The sequence below is a fragment of the Macrobrachium nipponense genome, chromosome 13 (genome assembly GCF_015104395.2).
Source record: "Macrobrachium nipponense isolate FS-2020 chromosome 13, ASM1510439v2, whole genome shotgun sequence".
Taxonomy (NCBI): domain Eukaryota; kingdom Metazoa; phylum Arthropoda; class Malacostraca; order Decapoda; family Palaemonidae; genus Macrobrachium; species Macrobrachium nipponense.
The window spans coordinates 31,946,976-31,966,975 of NC_087206.1; the positions used below are offsets into that span (position 1 = coordinate 31,946,976).

Consider the following 20,000-nt stretch of genomic DNA (forward strand, 5'->3'; position numbering starts at 1 on the left):
ATAGTATATATATATATATATATTATATATATATATGTGTGTGTGTGTGTGTGTGTGTGTGTGCGTGTTGTGTGTGTATGCCCTATATATAATCTATATATGTGTATTATATATATATATATATATATATATATATATATATATATATATATATGTATGTGTGTATGTATAAAAACAGACATGAAGAGACGCTTCCTATATTCGGAATATTTCTCTCCCCATTTCCTTCATTTTCCCCCTCGTGGGCGTCCTCCTTTCCCCTTCTCACCACCCTCAACGTCCCTTCTTGGGTGTTCCGCATACCGCAACCTTTGAAGTGACAGAGAGGTTGCCGAGTCTGACGCCCAGCTCACGGAAATCTTGTGTCATCGCTTAACTTCTCTTTTTCCCCCTAATTATGACACTCTGGGACAGAAAACTTGATAAGGGAAGCAACGGCCGTTCGCGGACGAGGGTGAGGGGAAACGTTTTTTTGTGATTCGCCACCGGCTAATTGTGTGTGTACGTGCGTGTGTGTGTACGTGTGTATGTGTGTGTGTGTATTTGCGCGTATGAGACAGGAAGAGAGATATCTAGCTTTGCCATTTCCTTTCCATGGGTTTATTGTGTCTTAACTATAGATAGATAAATCAATTGGAAAGGTTTTCTTCTTATTAAATGTATTTCAAAACTTTGTGTTCAGTGAAATGTTATAGTGCGCGTGTCGTGTGTGTGGTGAGAGAGAGAGAGAGAGAGAGAGAGAGAGAGAGAGAGAGAGAGAGAGAGAGAGAATGTAAGTTCTGTGTTCATCATTTCGTTTCATTATTTATAGCACCATCCTTTTCAACCACAACTCATTCTCGCTCAGATGTTTCTAAATTCTCTTAATGATTGGGGCTACAGCAAAGGAGAGAAATTAGCGATGCAAAGAGAAATACTATATCGGTCATGAGGAATTTAATGTGTTACGAATTATGAGGACATTCACAAGTCGATGTTCTAAAACGAGCAGTCAGCCAGTTCCCTTTAAAACATCCTTACCTGACTACTCGTATACGGCAAACAGACAGTATGTAGACTTGTACGAGTACATCTTGACCTTGAAGGCCGCATAAGTCATTTAAAATAATTACAGGGTAATGCTCCTGATTTCATTCCCTAGATTTTCCAACTGCCTTTGGTCTCTTCAGAGAATTCCATCGCTAATTATTGATAAGGAATGAACACAGTTACTCCGGTCTTTATGTATTGCGCCCCCAACCCCTTTTCAATCATTGTTTTTTATTGCTCTTTATTTTTCTCTTTTTTATATAATATCCAACACCAATTATGTGAGATGTTACGGAATAGTGACGGGGCATTTCATCAGAATTGTTTCATCAGAATTCAAGACAAAATTAGAGAGAATGAGATTGTACAGGTGGAAATATGACTTGTCATTTACCTTTCGAAATCTGTAAGACGAGACGAGTCTCTGAAGCCCTTGGCGAACGGGTTGCTGTCGATCTTTAGTTTCGTGATCTGAAAAGAAAAATAGAAAATATGTGTCAGTTCTATCAGAAATACCTATTGCTGTCTGTGACACATATCAACAATAACAATAATTGGAAAGCAGAGGAATGTGTATCACGGAAGTTTCAGTAAATAATGGGTCTTCTTTACTGTATGAAATGAAAGTTTATGTAGCAAAAGAGAGTATTAATAGATCCGTCCTCTGAAAACTGATCTCGTTTTAGTGATGACGGGCGTTGCAGTATTCAAGGTCATTGGTAATGGTCTTTAAAGGTTCTAGATACTTCGAACGTTCAAAGAACAAAGAACAATGAATCACTTTGCCCCACAAATCTTTTGTACTTCATTAATGAATATCTATATATATGCTCACATATACGTACTGTGCCCAGAACAAGGTCAATACTGCTTTTGTGGATAAAGTTACAAATATTCCCATATTTTGATTTCGTGCACAAATTGTCCCACAGTATTTGCACGGGTTATATAAATAATAGATCGAAAGACAGTGTGTTAGATTTTACTGATTTTTCAAGGGCTGTGTACGAATGCAAAGATTTCTTATTAACCCTAACTTCTATTTTGTAGTTTATCCATCCTTCGATCCGTTTTCTTTTCTTCTACGGATGAAGAAATTTATTCTGTAAAAACTTACCAAATAGCCATTTGAAATTTAGATCGTATGAATGTGTATACATTTTGAGTAATAATTAATATAATAAAGTTTTAATATTTATTGAACCGAATGAACACCGATGATAACGATGCTTTCACAGATAATGAAATATATTCATCCATAACTAGAACCAAGTACGATTTCTGTCCTCCATAGCGAAGGCGAAAATGATGGTACGAAGGACCAGGACAAAATTTATTCCTAAAGATAGGCTATATTAACTGGCATAGTTGACTTCCATTTAAAATTTATTATGGGCTACAAGACCAACTTGCATGGCTGATTGCAATATGTCCCCAGTGAAAATTGACTGGTAAAGCATTAATGGGGCGATAAAATCTCTCTCTCTCTCTCTCTCTCTCTCTCTCTCTCTCTCTCTCTCTCTCTCTCTCTCTCTGACGCTAGGGCTGACAGAATCCCTTAAATGTTTAACAAGCTGGCCCTGACCTCTCCCTCAGGGCTTCCAAAAGCTTCTCGGAGCCTGTCATTCAATCATCCTTATCTTATCTGAGACATGATTGGTGGAAGAATCCGGCTTCTTTTCCGCTCTCGGTTGCGTATCAGCCAATCAAGCTGCCGCTTTCATATCTCAACCGAGCGTGAAAACCAATAAGGTGAGCGCTTTCATCAACTATTCAGCGGGAGTTCGATGCGAGCTCACAGGGGATTGGCTGATGTGATAAGCGGATGGGCGCCTGCTGGGGCCTCCTCCGCGCGTACGATAACTTACTTTTATGAGATTAGAAATCCCAGCTTATGATATATTTATTTACCCTCTGGATGGTTGAACTTTTATGCGTCTTGGCGACCACCCTTTCCCCACGGCCACACTTTTCCCTCTTTCTGGCTTCTTTTCCCTCTCTCTCTCTCTCTCTCTCTCTCTCTCTCTCTCTCTCTCTCTCTCATCTTGACACTCAACTTTCCCCTTTTGCAGAGACAAACATAACTGCCCCTCTTTGGGCCGAGCGAAGCATCGTGCCCGATGCAGAGTTATTGCCATTCAAATTATCGGATCCGCAATGCATATTTGATCCTCTAACGACTCCAAATTCAATTGGAAAACCAAAGACCACCCGACGGAGGAAGCCCCGTCCATCTCCTTCAGAAATATCGATGGCAAGGGTTTCAGGGGAATTGGCTACGGCCGGATGGGAAGATGCGTCCGGCAGGACGGCTTAAGGCTTATGTTCGTGTCTGTTATCGGGAGTTTATCAGCCTTATTGTCGTGAATATTTAAAGCGACGCGGCTTACCCATATGCAGGGCGAATAAGGTGTCGATGGAGTTTTTCTGGGCCCTGGAGTGAGGAGGCTTTGTCTGCCAGAACTTGTCTCTCTTTAGGCATAAGAGCCATGTTGAATTTTCTCCGGTAGATTGGAATTGAATGATGACTTGTTTGGTTATCATGAAGACTAAGCCATGAGCTTCCTTTTATATAACAAACAAACAAACAAAAACACTAACATACATACATACATACATACATTATATTTATATATACGGTATATGTATATACCTATATACACATATATCATATAATTTATATAGATAGATAAATATAGATATATGTATATATATGTGTGTGTGTGCATTCATTTCACACACACACACACACACACACACACACACACACACACACACACACGTATATATATATATATATATATATGTGTGTGCGTGTGTGTGTGTGTGTGTTTGTGTTGTTTGTTTGTTGTGTGTGCCTAAAACACCAATGACACATGATGTATATATGCAAATTATGCAGATGTACCTTTAGGAAAATGAGTCACCGGTACGTGTTTATACTCGAGTGATTACTTATGTGTATTTTATATATATATATATATATATATATATATATTATATATATATACTATATATAATATATAGATATATATATATATATATATATATAATATATATATATATATATATATATATATAGTAGACAAATATTGCAAACAAAACATATTTTTGTACCATTACACGGGAAACAGACGGTCATTAGTGTCATCCCAAGATAATTGCATTTAAGAGAGACGAAGACAAGTGACAATAGAAGATGAAGGCTTTACTGATAAATCTTCTTACGTTTCAAAATAATATACTGGAATAGTAAATGTTCTCTGTTGTAGAAATACGTTAACGACAGGTGGATCAACGTATGTCCTAAGGCATGTATCTCATGTGGTACACTGTAGGCATTTCTTAAGGTTCTTTGCAGCGCCCCTTCGGCCCCTAGCTGCAGCCCCTTTCATCCATTTTACTGTTCCTCCGTTCATAATCTCTCTTCCATCTTGCTATTCACCCTCTCCTAACAATGGATTCATTGTGCAACTGCGAGATTTTCCTCCTGTTACACCTTCCACACCTTACTATCAAAGTCAGTTTTAACGCTGAATGATCCCGCAGGTCTTAGCACATGGCCTTAGACCTAAATTCCAATTCTATTCTATTCCTAAGGCAAATATATCTGCAGACGAGTAACGTTATGGTAATTAGATAACGTGTAATCGCCACTGATTGTAGAGAGTACTGTACTGATGGCGGTCATACAGGCAACCTAAGGACTTTAAGTAGCCCATTCTAGGCCGTGACGTAGCCAGGGTGCGATGAAAGACGGAAGGAAATGAAAAAGAAAAGCTCATTGGTTCCGGAGGCAACAACACACCTACTTCTAAAAGAGTTGGAGTTGGTAAACGCTAGAAAACGAAAGTAGGAAGAGAATTCCAAAGTGTCTAGGTATTCAGCCCACATATTCCTGATTTCCGCAATCAGATGCAAACGAGAGTACATAAACTATAATTTCCAGCGTTTTCTGTTATATAGCTCTGTTGGCCGAACTTGATTTGAACAGTTTTGCCCTTCTCTTTCCCCACGCAAAGGGAAAAGTAACACACTTAAACCGGAAAGCCGGAGACCTCCCTCTCACTTGAAATAGAACCGACAAGTAGGACCCATTGATTTGCAACAATGATATTCGCTCATTAATTCACGAGTTACCCCTCTCCGAACCCTCTGGAAAATGCTAATGGAAAACGGGACTGGTTCTGGCGACCAAATGCTCCCCCGAAATCCTTGCAGTGAAGTATGATTTATCTATGTAAATTCTAATTACTCTTTACATTAATTAAGGTATTAGGAGCCGTTCAAAAGAATTCGGGAGAATAAAGAAGAGCCCTCGCCTCCCACTGGGTGATGGTCAGCGAAAAGGGGAGGGCGGCAGAGAGGGACCCACACGCGCAAACACCAGCTCTCCAAAGCAAACCTTTTTTTTTCCCACTTTTCTATTTGCTCTGCAGCTGCCATGGTTTGTTTATGCAAAGCACCACCTTCCTGATGTGTGTGTGTGAGTGTCTGTGTGTCTGTCTCTGTCCCCCTCCCCTTTGGGATGACAGATGCTTGTGGCTTGTCACATGTAGGGAATGATCGGTTCAGATCCCCCCGGTGCGATTCAAGAGGGCAAGAGGTCAGTTTTTGCAGAGGGAGTTTCCTGTCATTGATATCATTTTTTTTTTGTTCATTTATTTATGTATTTACTCTTCAATAATAAATTAATGCGTTTTTTTTCTGAGAAGATTTTTTTATCTATTGCAAGTTTTTTTTTTTTTTTAAGGTGACTAGGTATTTTAATTTGTTGAAATAATAACAGCTTGCTTTAGGAACAGACCTACGCGCCTTTGTTTCAACAGATTTAAAGCTTGATATTTACACGTTAAGACAACGAACACTAATGGTATGTGGCGATGAATCTAATAGCCTTTTTTCAAAATTTAAGTTAGGGAAAACGAAGTTGCTATTATCACATCCATTAACTGAGCCCTATGTATAGTAACTTTTGCAATGTTTAACTGATGCTGTAGCAGCATTAAGCATTACTTCGAATTCAATTTTGAAATTTTAAAAGGAAATTTAAGCAAAAATCATTTGAATGTCAACGTATAGGGCCATTCACCTACATAGAGAATAGTTATTTCAATGTTAATGCAAATAATCATTAACTCGTTCGTGGGGAAGCCAAGACATATGAAAGCAGTATGGCGATCTTTGTATTTAATACAAAAGATGGGTTTTCAGCATGAAAAGAAAAATAAAAAATAAAAGGGGGAAGGCTGTGGAAGAAAAAAATATTACAACGCAGCAGTACTGTTCGTCAAGGGGACGGTAGGTACTACACTATTTTGAAAGGGCGAAGTTTCACTCATTTAGATTTTGGTTAAGATGTTTCGTCAGTTCATCAGCCCGATTTTCCAGGAATCGTCTCCTTCTGAATCTGAATCAAAAACTCGTCAAGTTCACCCATTACGTTTGCTTCGCTCTACTGCCAAGCTTTGGAATTTTCTTCTGCTTTCCGCGACTTTAAATTATTTATCATATAAAAACCGGCTGTATCATTTCCCTTGGAGCACATCCAGGTATTATCCCAATTACTTTTCTTATTTTCCAGACGAACTGGGGATAACTTAAGGGTATTGCCTATTCCGTCGGCCGCCTCATTAAGGAAAAAAATATAAAGTAAATCGGTCGGAGGACTTCCTGTCTGAGGAATTTTTACTGACTAACAATAATGTAAGTTGATTTCGTAAACCACAAGAGTAAGTTAGTCATTAACGCTCTCTCTCTCTCTCTCTCTCTCTCTCTCTCTCTCTCTCTCTCTCTCTCTCTCTCTCTCGATGTGGAGTTTAAATCATCCTGGTTTCTTCCCCTTGAAATCAGACGGTTGTGAACAAAATTATCATGCTATTTTTAAAGTCCATGTTCATCCATATGTTTGTGTGTAAGTGTGTAACACACAGGCTTAACGGGACATAATCTCGGTGCTTCACTGTCGTGAAAATATACAAGAAATTATAGAGAAATATAATTGACTTGAAAAGTTAAATATACGATGCGGTTCTAAATTTCTTAAAAGTTGTCGTTTTTTATGACAGGACAAATACAGTAGAGCAATGAAAGTAACAGAATAATCATAAAACAACAATGATTAGTGATAGCAATAGTGATGTGGACGTTATTCTCCTCATCTAACCCGATCTTTGAATACCAATCAGGATTCAAAGCGCCTCATTGGCGAGGTCAGTATGGTTTTGGCCTGCCACCTCGGTGGCCGCGAGTTCGATTCTCGGGCATTTCATTGAGGCGTTAGAGATGTGTATTTCTGGTGTGAGAAGTTCACCCTCTACGTGGTTCAGAAGTCGCGTGAAGCCGTTGGTCCTGTTGCTGAATAACCATACTGGTTCCATGCAACGTAAAAACACCATACAAACAAACAAACAAAAAAACAAATCAGGATTCAAGCAGCAGTGATTAAGAGTTGGTTCATTCCGGGAAAATCAGTTCACATACCCAAATGTTGAAGTCATTTCGTTCTGATCAACTAACTATCACCCCAATCACCAGATAAATGTTCCCAGGCATTCGTCAAAGGATATAATGTAGAATTTAGGCCAAAAGCCAAGCTCTAGGACCTATGAGGTCATTCAACTCGGAAATGGATATTGACAATAGAAAGGTTCGAAAGGTGTAACAGGAGGAGAACCTCGTAATTGTACTTCGCATCGTCCCTTCGGCCCCTAGCTGCAACTACTTTCATTCCTTTTACTGTACCTCCGTTCATAATCTCTTTCTTCCATCTTACTATCCACCCTCTCCTAACAATTGTTTCGTAGTGCAGCTACGAGGTTTTCCTCCTGTTACACCTTTCAAAGATTTCACTGCCAATTTCCGTTTCAGCGCTGAATGGCCTTAGTTGCCCCAGTGTTTGGCATAATGCCAAATCTATATAAATCAAATCAAATTGTACCTATGAAAATAATGTCAGGAGAGGGAGGAAAATAAGATGTAAGGAAGAGAATATGAACGGAGGTACAGTAATAGGGGCCAAAGGGACGCTGCAAAGAACCTTAAGTAATGCCTGCCATGCAACGCATGAGATGCACTGACAGCATTTGCAATGGTTGCCTGGACAGTTGCGTCATAGATATTTACGGGAAGCTTCCATCAGAACTTCCATGAGGAAGTCTGAATTGGCTTCTCTCTCTCTCTCTCTCTCTCTCTCTGGTACTTATCGTCTTCGGGAATTGTCAGATTTCTTCGCCCTTGGTCTCTTCTTGTCCTGAATCCTATTTACCGTTTAGTGGATATTTTACCTATTATGACTACTTAGTACTTCTGAAGCATATTGCCGATTGGTGTCAAGGTAATGACTGGAATTTTAGTAATTATGTCATTCATGCTTTGTTATTTATTTATTTATTTATCTTTTGTTCAAACAGGACCTTCTTATTACTTAGAAAAGATTATGCTAACTAGATCTGCCATTATATATTATATATAATCTTTATTTATAAATGTGTATATTTCTATTGATTTATTTATAGCCTATTTATATACATTTTTATATCAGCTTTAGTGACTGTTAAGCCGAGGAACTGAATTCCCGGTAACATCTCCAAAAGCTGTGCAAACATCGCTGCCATGACTTGCCTTCATTTTGTATATATCCTTCAGCGAAGGTGCCCCGGGCATCGACAATTCTCAGTCCATTAGGATGCCTTAAAAAGGGTGCCAGAGCTCTTGTAAATCAGGTGCGACAAACGGAGGGCGAATAATGCCTCCGGTAATGGGAGCGCGCCTCTTTCCTGTCGTGTAGCTGCATCCATTGTGCGAACTCAGGAGGAGAGAGCCTTTTACAAAGAGCTCTCGCTAAGTGTGTGGTCTTTTGGGTGACTCAACCTCCTGGGCCGGCCACTCCTCCTCCTCCTCCTCTTCTCTTTAGTCTTCATTCTTCTTTTTCTCCTCCTCATACTCTTCCTCTTCTCATGCTCCTTTCGTTGCAGTTATTGAAGATAGAATATCGTCATTTTTATGTGGACTCCAAATCATATACGATAACCCTTTACCTGTGGGTGATTCTCTCTCTCTCTCTCTCTCTCTCTCTCTCTCTCTCTCTCATGCTTACTGCTTAATATTCAACTCGTATACGTAGTGCATCAAAAAAAGTTCAAACGTGTATTAACTCGCCTGCACGTGTAAGAACATCGAATCTTTACGCGTGCAATATGCAAGCGATTAGCAGAAACGCCAGCAACCGCATAGCTTATTATTTTCCATTTACGTCGGCCATCTCTCGCTTTTGCATGTAAACAAAGTATTCGCGAGACGTTTGCTTGTTTCCTCTCTTGTGTTTCTTCACAGAAACCGTAACCGATCAGGACTCTTAGAAGCTCGGAAGGGAAGAATAATTCCAGACCGCCAGATCGCAATCAGGACGAGTATATATATGCAAATTTGTTAACACACAGAGCGTTGCACATCTTCAACGAAGACTTAATCTGTGTCATCTACTCTTAAAACTACAAAGGTTAAAATTGTTGAACAGCTCCGACTACTCCAGCCTCGGCAACTCCAGCGCCACGCCATTGTTATGCTAATGGAGACAGTTTTGGCCAGTCCTGTCGGGTTGGGAGGCCTGGGGGATGGGGACTGGCGGATTGCGGGGGGGGGGGGGACAGGGGGTGGGAAGCGGGAGGGCTCTCGGGCTGGTAGCTAGATAGCTTAGCAGCCTGGACACTCCCTTCTCCTTCGTCTTTAAACTGTTACTACTACTACTGCTACTGCTGCTGCTACTAGTCACTCGGCTACTCATTGCTGCTGTGACTTTACGCTAGTTTCTTTGCTCCCACAATGCTGAATAGCTTATGCTTTGCAGTAGTACTGCTTCCAGTTTTACTTTGAGACGGCGTGATATCGTTAGGCGTTCATTGTGATCCGTTTCAAAAGGAAATTTATCGCACTGTATGTTACGCTGAAAGACTTGGCCAGCTCCAATTTCATGAGCTACGAAAGAGATGGCTGATTTCATGCACTGAAAAGTTGCATAAGGGAGGGAAGGGGGTCGGGGAGTACGTTTCATGCAGTGAGAAATTTATTAGAGAGAGAGAGAGAGGAGAGAGAGAGAGAGAGAGAGAGAGAGAGAATATGTGCAACGAGATTACACGGAGGTTTTGTTAATCGGAAATCATATCTTTTTAAAAATTGTATTCTAGAACTGTTGATGTATTGTGAATCTCTTCTTCTCTATGAATTAAAAACAATATTGTCAGACGCGCGCGCGTATTATTGTACGGAACGGGTGAAAGGACTGAATAGCTGAAAAAGTAGAAATGCAAAGTGGTGAAAAAAAGTTTTGCATATGCGAAATAGTTATTATTTCGCATAATGCTAAGCAAACTTTTCTACACCTTCTTTGTATTTCTACATTTTTAGCTTTTCAGTTTTTACGTTCCTTATAATGAGCGTACAGGTCACCACAATACCTTCATGCAAATACGAAAGAAAATTCATTTGCATTCAACATCTATGGAGGAAAGTTAGGGCACAAGTATCTCTCCTTCAGTTGGATTACCGTTCGAAAAAACTGTAAGCGTTACTATTAAATCGTATAGACAGGCGTGTCGAGCATTTACCATTCTTACGGTTCCAACGAATTCCTAAATTCCAAATTAAGACCAGAGACGCGACTGATAGCTTGACTGATGCGTAGATTGACATAGCAGGATCATAATGACATCGAGAGACAGCCAGCAGATAGAATAATTAAAGAATAAAGTCAGCTGTTAATGTTTCTCTTTAATAAAACATAGGAATGGGCACTAGGACTCTCGACACTGTGCGAGTGGCACTAATATCTAGGTATTTTTTAAAGTTTTTAATCGTTGCTTCATAGTTTATGGTTATAATTCTCATAAAGATTCGTGTTTATGATGCAGGAAAGCAAAAAGTCCCTTATTCAGTGAGTGAATGACAAGAAATAATTTCCAAACCAGTTGACCGTCAGATCTGCATAGGAGGAACACATTAGCAGCTCTCGAAATTAGTGTCCAGAGTAACTTGAATATTTACGAGACAAGCAAGGGTGGCTATTTCACGGCAGAGTTGGAGTGATTTCTTGTTGGAAGTAGGATATGGGGATTTTTTTTAAGAAACCCCTTTGATTTAGTTTTATCAAGAAAAACAGCGCGTGATGGGTTCACATGAATGAAGTACCTGCGTCACCCAGAGGACACATCCAGTTGAGAGCTGGCTATAATTTGATTTTCCTATTATATGGCAAGCTGCAATGTAGCCTACTTTTAACCCAAAATACAGCTAGATGAGATGGGTTAAATTTCGCAATAATCCCATGAAAGAAGGATTATGAGATAAGGGAGACTGGGTTACACAAGTACAGGTATCAGTACTAGTAATTTTTCTCCCAAAATAAGTTTTTTATTTTTTATTTATTTATTCATTTATTTTTGCCATATTCATCGCTCTCAGACATTGACCAAAAATTTGGCGGTTATGAACTATTGGCTGAGAAGAAAATGGAAATATCAATAAGTTCTATATATTAATGAAAGAATGGTGCTCCAAGGGGTCGTGGTTGAGATTTTTTTTTACTTGAGTAATGTAATCGAGACGGGCATGTCTCCCAAAAATGTCCCCGCCCCAATTTTTTTACCTGTCTGAAAACATGGGTCAAAAGAAGATTAATATGATATCTGATTTTGATGGAACCGCTTGAAAAGAACTGATTTAATTGACTAAGCCATTGAACGTAGATGGCAGATAGTTGCGCATTCATTAAGAGTACCATTAGCATCTACTTCATTATATTATTATTAATACCCATCTCATTCGTCAAGATAAATCTCTAATCGTTTTGGTTCGTTATGCACAACAAATGCATTAGTGCTCTGATAGATGTATTGCCCTTAAGGTTTGATCCTTTGGAAAAGATGTGCTTTTTATTTGCATTGCAAATGAAATCGGTCTCATGGCCAAATCTTCAATTAATTAACAGAGATGATTTGTGAATCACTTCAGGGCGGTAATTCAAGAAGCGGGAGCAGGTGGGACGCCCACTAGACGATCTTCCTACCTCTTGGCGTTTTCCCAGGCATTTTGTTTATTTAATTTCATTCGTTTGATTTACTGTCATTTGATTTTTTTTTATTTTTTTTTATCTGTTTATTTTTCTTTATTTATTTATTTATTTATTCATTCATTTATTTATTTATTTGATTCCTCACATACTTACTTGTTTACTTACTTTGGTTTCAAGTTTAATTTTATTTAATATTTAATTTGATTATTTATTTATTTGTTTATTCATTTACTTACTTATTTATTTACTTACTTAGTTTATTTATCTATTTTTGTTAATTTTTACAAAGAATGAATGCTACAACATTGCATAATTTATTTTGTATTATCTTATTCATTCAATATCTTTCCTTTCTGACCTAAGACAAGCCCCAGTCACTAAACAACATGCAAATTAATACACAAATTTTATGCTTTGTCACAAAATCAGATACCAGTTACAAAATTGCCCACAAATCCTTTCTCCTTTTTTTAAGTTTTCCGTAAAAATAAACTATAGAATGGTTTTATCTGTTAAAAACTACTGTGGCTACAAGGCTGCAAATTGGTATGTTGATCATCCACCCTCCAATCATCAAACACACCAAATTGCAGGTCTCTGGCCTCTGTAGTTTTTATATTATTTAAAGTTAAAGTTAGCCAAAATTGTGCGTCGGGCAAAAACAGGGCAGGCCACCACCGGGCCATGGTTAAAGTTTCATGGGCCGCTGCTCATACAGCATTTTACCGAGACCACCGAAAGATAGATTCTGCTGAAGTTTCTACTTATTTTATTTTGTATCGAAATGGACAAAAGTAAAAAGATTCGCATTGTATATATGAGGGAGATTGGACAAAACTTCATTGTTGGTAAATGTCAAGAGGATCTTGTAAAACTAGCCATATTGATAGTGCTAAGCTGCTATTAGGATTGGTAAGCAACCCCACGCTGTGTGTAAATAGATATTGGTGAGACAGGAGCTGCCGGTTTCCCTAATTACTAATTTTTAATGGAAAATAGATACAGATATACGTAAGACAGCAAAATGTATGGACAGTATACAGATTCAACGAATTGTCAACTTCAGCTATTCGCGTCATATATATATATATATTATATTATATATATATATATATATATATATAAATACTACCTATATATATGTGTGTGTTGTGTGTGTGTGTGTGTGTGTGGGTGTGTGTGTATGTATATATGTATGTATATATATATATATATATATATATATATATATATATAATATATATTATATATAGTGTGTGTGAATAATTTCGATTTTTTGGCAACAAAACACGTCGTTCATGTTTTCGTCTCAAGAAAAAAATTACCGTCATTAAAGCCTGAAACCCAAATCCAAATTGCTCCAGTTCCCGAAACTTTCGTAAGCGAGAGAGAGAGAGAGAGAGAGAGAGAGAGAGAGAGAGAGAGAGAGAGAGAGAAATCAATAGACGAAAGAAAATGGAGAATTTGAGCCACCACCGGTTACGGCTCGGCAGTGCTGAACCTCGGTATATCATGTCACCGGACCCGATTTATGAAAGTGAGGAGGATCTAGAATGAGGTGACAGTTTGCTCCCTGCATGCTTAAATGCGCACGCGCATCATATGTGAAGCATGAACGCGCGGTTGTCCAAGCATACTGATCTCCTCCTCCTCCTCCTCCTCCTCCTCCTCCTCCTCCTCCTTTGAATAACCCGCCACCAATGTCTTCGGCTGGTCATGACTCTCTAGCCTTGCTTGAATGCTTTATGAGTTTTTTATCTTCGTGGTGATTTGGTTGGCTGCTATTGACCTTCTTCTCATCCCTTTCATATTGCTTTATTTTATTTTTATCTGTCGATTAATTCGCCTTTAGCTTGAGGCTTTCAATTTATTTGTTTTTCTTCTTTTAAAGAGAGAGGATTCTAAGATTTGATTTGTCCATCCATCTGTTTATTTATTTAATTATTTATTTTTAGTCGGATTTATAACGAGATGGACATTATTATTAGCATGTGTCTGCTTGAGACTTTTCAATTTGTTTTTCTTTTGCAAAGGAGAGAGGATTCCAGTTTTTATTTATTTATTTATTTATCTATCTATTAGTGTTAATTTATTTGCATATTTATTTTATATTTGTTTGGTTGCTTATTTACTTATTCATTTATTTAGTTATTCATTTACTTATTACTTAATTAATTATGAAAAGGATATATTCATTTTTTATGAATAATATTTTACTTGTGACTTTCTAATTAAGCCTTAGATGAGTTATGGGATTAATTATCGATGATAGGAGATTTTAAGTATTAATGAATCTCTTCTTACGGTTTCAAATTTCAACCTTATATGAGATAATCTTTTAAACATTTCTATTCTTAGGGTTTTTTCATTCAACCTTTGAAGGGGTATAATTATTTTTTTAAAAATTGTTTAATAACATATCACATTTTGGAACTTTTCGTATTAAAAGGCAATTATAAGATTATTTTTCGTTGCCAGAAGATGAAATTGGGAATACAAAATCAAGAACATGGTGATTTGTATATCTGGCTTCACTGTAATCAGTCATGCAGTGTCTATGACAGAATACAATATTTATAACTGATATTCACACATAAATAAAATATTTAGGATTCTAGATAAAACTTACATGACAGTTAAAAAAAAATAAATGTGCTTCCGTTATGGTAGACCAGATTTTGGTTATAAGCGCACGGTATCTATGAAAGTTTTGTGAAAGGAAAAGAACGCCTATCTTTTACTTCAGTAAATGAAGTATAAAATCATGATACCTAGGGGAACTGGAAGAATCAAAACCAGAGATTTACGTATAATGGTTTATTTATTGTAAAAGAAAGAGCGTGTTTTTATTGATCATTTGTATTAATTGTAAGGATCTGTCACAAACATTCTACGGTGCAGCCGAAAATAATGTTCTCTCTTGTAAGTTTTATTATAAAATAAAGTTCGATCTAGTATAAATTTCCCATCATAGAAGGAAATTCCTATGTTCATTCGTTATTAAAACGAAAGATCGAGTTTTTTTTTAAAGAATAAGTACAATATTCAGCGTCCAGACAGATTAAACTTCATTTGCACAAGAAAATTATTAAAAATATAAACAAAAATGGAATAATGGGAACCATCCTGAATTTCAAGTTATTCTTGTCCTCTCTTGATCGACCTTATGGTATTCCTTTTTTCCCTATGTAACAGGGAAATCCTGCTATAGATCAATCTTTGCATTGTCCATATGGACTGATACGCTTTAGCTGCGATGCTTTCTTACGAGACAGGATCCTGCTGTTAAGGACCTGGCTGGAAATGTATAGGATGTAGGATATGTCAGTCCTGAAAGCATGAATTATCATCCCACGTATTATACTGCCATTCCATCGAAGTCATGTTAGGCTCTCTCTCTCTCTCTCTCTCTCTCTCTCTCTCTCTCTCTCTCTCTCTCTCTCTCGCATTTCTTTTCAGTTTTAAACCAAGTGCTATCGTAATCCGCGATTGCTTGTCACTTCCCTCTCTCACCCCTCCACTTCCTTCTCCCTCCCTCCTTCTCTTCCCTTCTCCTCCTCCTCCTCCTCCTCCATCTCCGTCATCCGAGCTGTCATCCGTATACACGGAGGAGCGGGAGACATCAATGGGCCGCCAGATACAGAATGAATGGGAGGTAATGGAGAGGAGAATACGAGGCTTCAATGGTTGGTAATGGTTGTCATATCTGTCCGGACGGCCATGTTTACCTGGTCCGGTGAAAGCTAAATAGCCTTCGATTATCTGCTGGCAACGGTTCAGACCCCCCTATACATCCCACCCACAGCTTCCCAACGCCCCGTGGGCGCCTTCTACGCCTTCGGGAGGAGGAGGGGAGGAATTCCCCCTTTATTTAAGAGTATACCCATCCGACCCTCGGCTGGCCCTGACGTCGACCCTCAGTACAAAAAGAAGAAAAAAAGGAAAAATTGTTTCTCGATGTGATGCTCTCCCTTCGATATTATTATTATTATTATTATTATTATTATTATTATTATTATTATTATTATTATTATTAATGGGAGTATGCATACATTCATATAGGGCGAACCCATGGGGACCAAAGAATAGAAGGCCTCATAAGAACAAGAGGAAACATTGAACAATCTGAGGCATGTAATTAAATAATTCTTAAATATGGCAGAAAATAGTATGACTGAAAATAACAACTGTGACTATGATTGGAAATAATATGACTGATAATAATTACCATTTCTATGACTAGAAACTGTTATGACTAACAGCAAAAGAACGACTTTATTATAGTTAGATCCGACAAAGGAAGCAATTGGAGCAAAAGCACGACTTTGATATAGTCAAGTCCTTCAAAGGAAGCAAATGCAGCAAAAGTACGACTTTGACATAATCAAACCTGACTGAGGACAAATCCGACAAAGGAAGCAAATGCAGCAAAAGTACGACTTTGACATAATCAAACCTGACTGAGGACAAATCCGACAAAGGAAGCAAATGCAGCAAAAGTACGACTTTGACATAATCAAACCTGACTGAGGACAAATCTGACAAAGGAAGGAAATGCAGCTAAAGTACGACTTTGACATAATTAAACCTGACTGAGGACAAATCCGACAAAGGAAGCAAATGCAGCAAATCTGACAAAGGAAGCAAATTAAGCAAAAGTACGACTTTGGCACTGTCAATTCTGACTAGGGAGGCAAAAGTACGCCTTTGGTATAGTCAGATCTGACTGGTGGAGCAAATGCAGCAAAAGTACGACTTTGGTATAGTCAAATCTGACAAAGGAGGCAAATGTTGAAGGGAGGAATGTGGGTGGGAAATGTAATGGGAAGGGGTGGTGGAGGGGAGGCTACCCTCCACCTAATTTCTGGACAAGACAGGGAAAAGCAAAACAACACCGTAGTTTTTGAGACTTACACTGCCGTTTTCGGATGTCAATTTTCATTTTTTATTTTATCAGTAATTCATGTTTTCTCCTTTTTCGCCAGTAGACATTATCCTCTGGAGGATCGTATTTTCCCAGTCAATGAATATTTTTCCTGTTACTCACGAGTTTGCTCATTTTGCATAAGACTGATTTTGCTTATTTTAAGTAATAATGATTTTGTGCATTTTGAATGATAATGATAACGCAGGAAATGGAACTCGTTCTGTAGAGGTAGCCGGCATCAGTACATAATCATAATTGGGCAAAAGCGAAAGAAAAAATAATGTTCTCATAGTGTATCTATAAATGCAATCTATAGATGCCTCCTGTAGCATAAAGTTATAGCTGTAGGGATACCGTGGATTGTTCTTGTTATTATTATTATTAATTATTATTCAGCAGGACTGCTGAGATTAAACGTGGATTGTGCGATCAGTTGACTATAATGCTTACACGGGATGAATATTTGGTCAATAATTTTATTATTTTATTATTATTATTATTATTATTATTATTATTATTATTATTATTATTTTTATTTTTATTATTTATTTTTTTTTTTTTTTTTTTTTTTTTTTTTTTTTTTTTTTTTTTTTGCTCTATCACAGTCCTCCAATTCGACTGGGTGGTATTTATAGTGTGGGGTTCCGGGTTGCATCCTGCCTCCTTAGGAGTCCATCACTTTTCTTACTATGTGTGCCGTTTCTAGGATCACACTCTTCTGCATTAGCCCTGGAGCTACTTCAGCCTCTAGTTTTTCTAGATTCCTTTTCAGGATCTGGGATCGTTGCCTAGTGCTCCTATGATTATGGGTACGATTTCCACTGGCATATCCCATATCCTTCTTATTCTATTTTCAGATCTTGATACTTATCCATTTTTTCCCTCTCTTTCTCTTCAACTCTGGTGTCCCATGGTATTGCGACATCAATGAGTGATACTTTCTTCTTGACTTTGTCAATCAACGTCACGTCTGGTCTGTTTGCACGTATCACCCTATCCGTTCTGATACCATAGTCCCAGAGGATCTTTGCCTGATCGTTTTCTATCACTCCTTCAGGTTGGTGCTCGTACCACTTATTACTTGCAAGGTAGCTGATGTTTCTTGCACAGGCTCCAGTGGAGGGCTTTTGCCACTGAATCATGCCTCTTTTTGTACTGGTTCTGTGCAAGTGCCGGGCATTCACTTGCTATGTGGTTTATGGTTTCATTTTTCGTATTGCACTTCCTACATATGGGAGAGATGTTATTTCCGTCTATTGTACTTTGAACATATCTGGTCTTAGGGCCTGATCTTGTGCCGCTGTTATCATTCCTTCAGTTTCCTTCTTTAGCTCTCCCCTCTGTAGCCATTGCCAATTGTCATCGCTGGCTAGTTCTTTAGTCTGTCTCATGTATTGTCCGTGCATTGGTTTTGTTGTGCCAGTCCTCTGTTCTTTCTGTCTTTCTCCTGTCTGTATATTTCTGGGTCTTCGTCTACTTTTATTAGTCCTTCTTCCCATGCACCTCTTTAGCCACTCGTCTTCACTGGTTTTCAGATATTGCCCCAGTGCTCTGTTTTCGATGTTGACGCAGTCCTCTATACTTAGTAGTCCTCTCCCTCCTTCCTTTCGTGTTATGTATAGTCTGTCCGTATTTGCTCTTGGGTGTAGTGCTTTGTGTATTGTCATTTGTTTCCTGGTTTTTCTGATCTATGCTGCGGAGTTCTGCCTTCGTCCATTCCAATATGCCTGCGCTGTATCTGATTACTGGCACTGCCCATGTGTTTATGGCTTTTATCATATTTCCGGCGTTGAGTTTTGACTTGAGTATCGCCTTGAGTCTCTGCATATATTCTTTCCTGATCGTGTCCTTCATCTCTTGGTGTTTTATATCTCCTCCTTCCATTATTCCCAGGTATTTATATCCTGTCTCATCTATGTGTTTGATGTTGCTCCCATCTGGTAGCTTTATCCCTTCAGTTCTCGTTACTTTGCCTTTTGTATGTTGACTAAGGCGCATTTTTCTATTCCAAACTCCATCCGATGTCCCAGATACAATCCTTACAGTCTGGATTAGGGTATCTATTTCCTTGATGCTCTTACCATACAGCTTGATGTCGTCCATGAACATCAGATGGTTGATTTTGTTGCCTCTTTTCTTGAGTTGGTAACCGGCATCCATCTTCTGTAGTACTTTTGTCATGGGAATCATTGCTACTACGAAGAGTAGTGGGGACAGTGAGTCGCCCTGGAAGATCCCTCTCCTGATATTAACCTCTGCTAGTCTTATTCCAGAGCTTGTAAGTATTGTATTCCAGTTGCGCATTGTATTTTTTGAGGAAGCTGATGGTATTTTCCTCTGCCCCATATATTTTCAGGCATTCTATTAGCCATGTGTGTGGTATCATGTCGAAGGCTTTCTTATAGTCTATCCATGCCATGCTTAGGTTGGTTTTCCTTCTCCTACTGTTCTTCATTACCATTTTGTCTATCAGGAGCTGGTCTTTTGTGCCCCTACACTTCCTTCTGCAGCCTTTCTGTTGGTGGGGGATGGTGTTTGTCTCCTCTAGGTAGTTGTATAGCCTTTCACTGATGATACCTGTTAGTAACTTCCACATTATTGGTAGGCAGGTGATAGGCCTGTAGTTACTGGCTATATTTCCCTTACTCTTGTCTTTTTGTACTAAGGATGTTCTTCCTGTGGTCATCCATTTGGGTGCTTGGTGATTTGAGATACAATGCTGGAGTTGTTCTGCTATTCGTGGGTGTAGGGCCTTGAAGTTTTTGAGCCAGTATCCATGGACTTCATCGGGACCTGGGGCTTTCCAGTTTGGCATTTTCTTTAGTTGGTGTCTGACTGTGTCTGTCGTGATCTCTGTGAATCTTTGTTTTATTCTCCCTGTTTCTTCTTCCTTGACTTCCTGGAGCCATGTTGCATGTTTGTTGTGTGATACCGGATTGCTCCATATGTTTTCCCAGAGTCTCTTACTTGGTTCGG

The 20,000-nt window shown here is 38.6% G+C and overlaps 1 protein-coding gene across 1 annotated transcript in view; it reads right to left on the minus strand.

The window, feature by feature from the left end:
- The window catches only part of LOC135225726 (T-box transcription factor TBX20-like), a 312,868-nt gene that overhangs the window by 37,869 nt on the left and 254,999 nt on the right, over positions 1–20,000 (minus strand). The window contains exon 7 of the mRNA XM_064265104.1: positions 1,424–1,500. Within this exon, the coding sequence (XP_064121174.1) occupies positions 1,424–1,500 (77 nt within the window). The remainder of the gene's footprint in view (positions 1–1,423; positions 1,501–20,000) is intronic.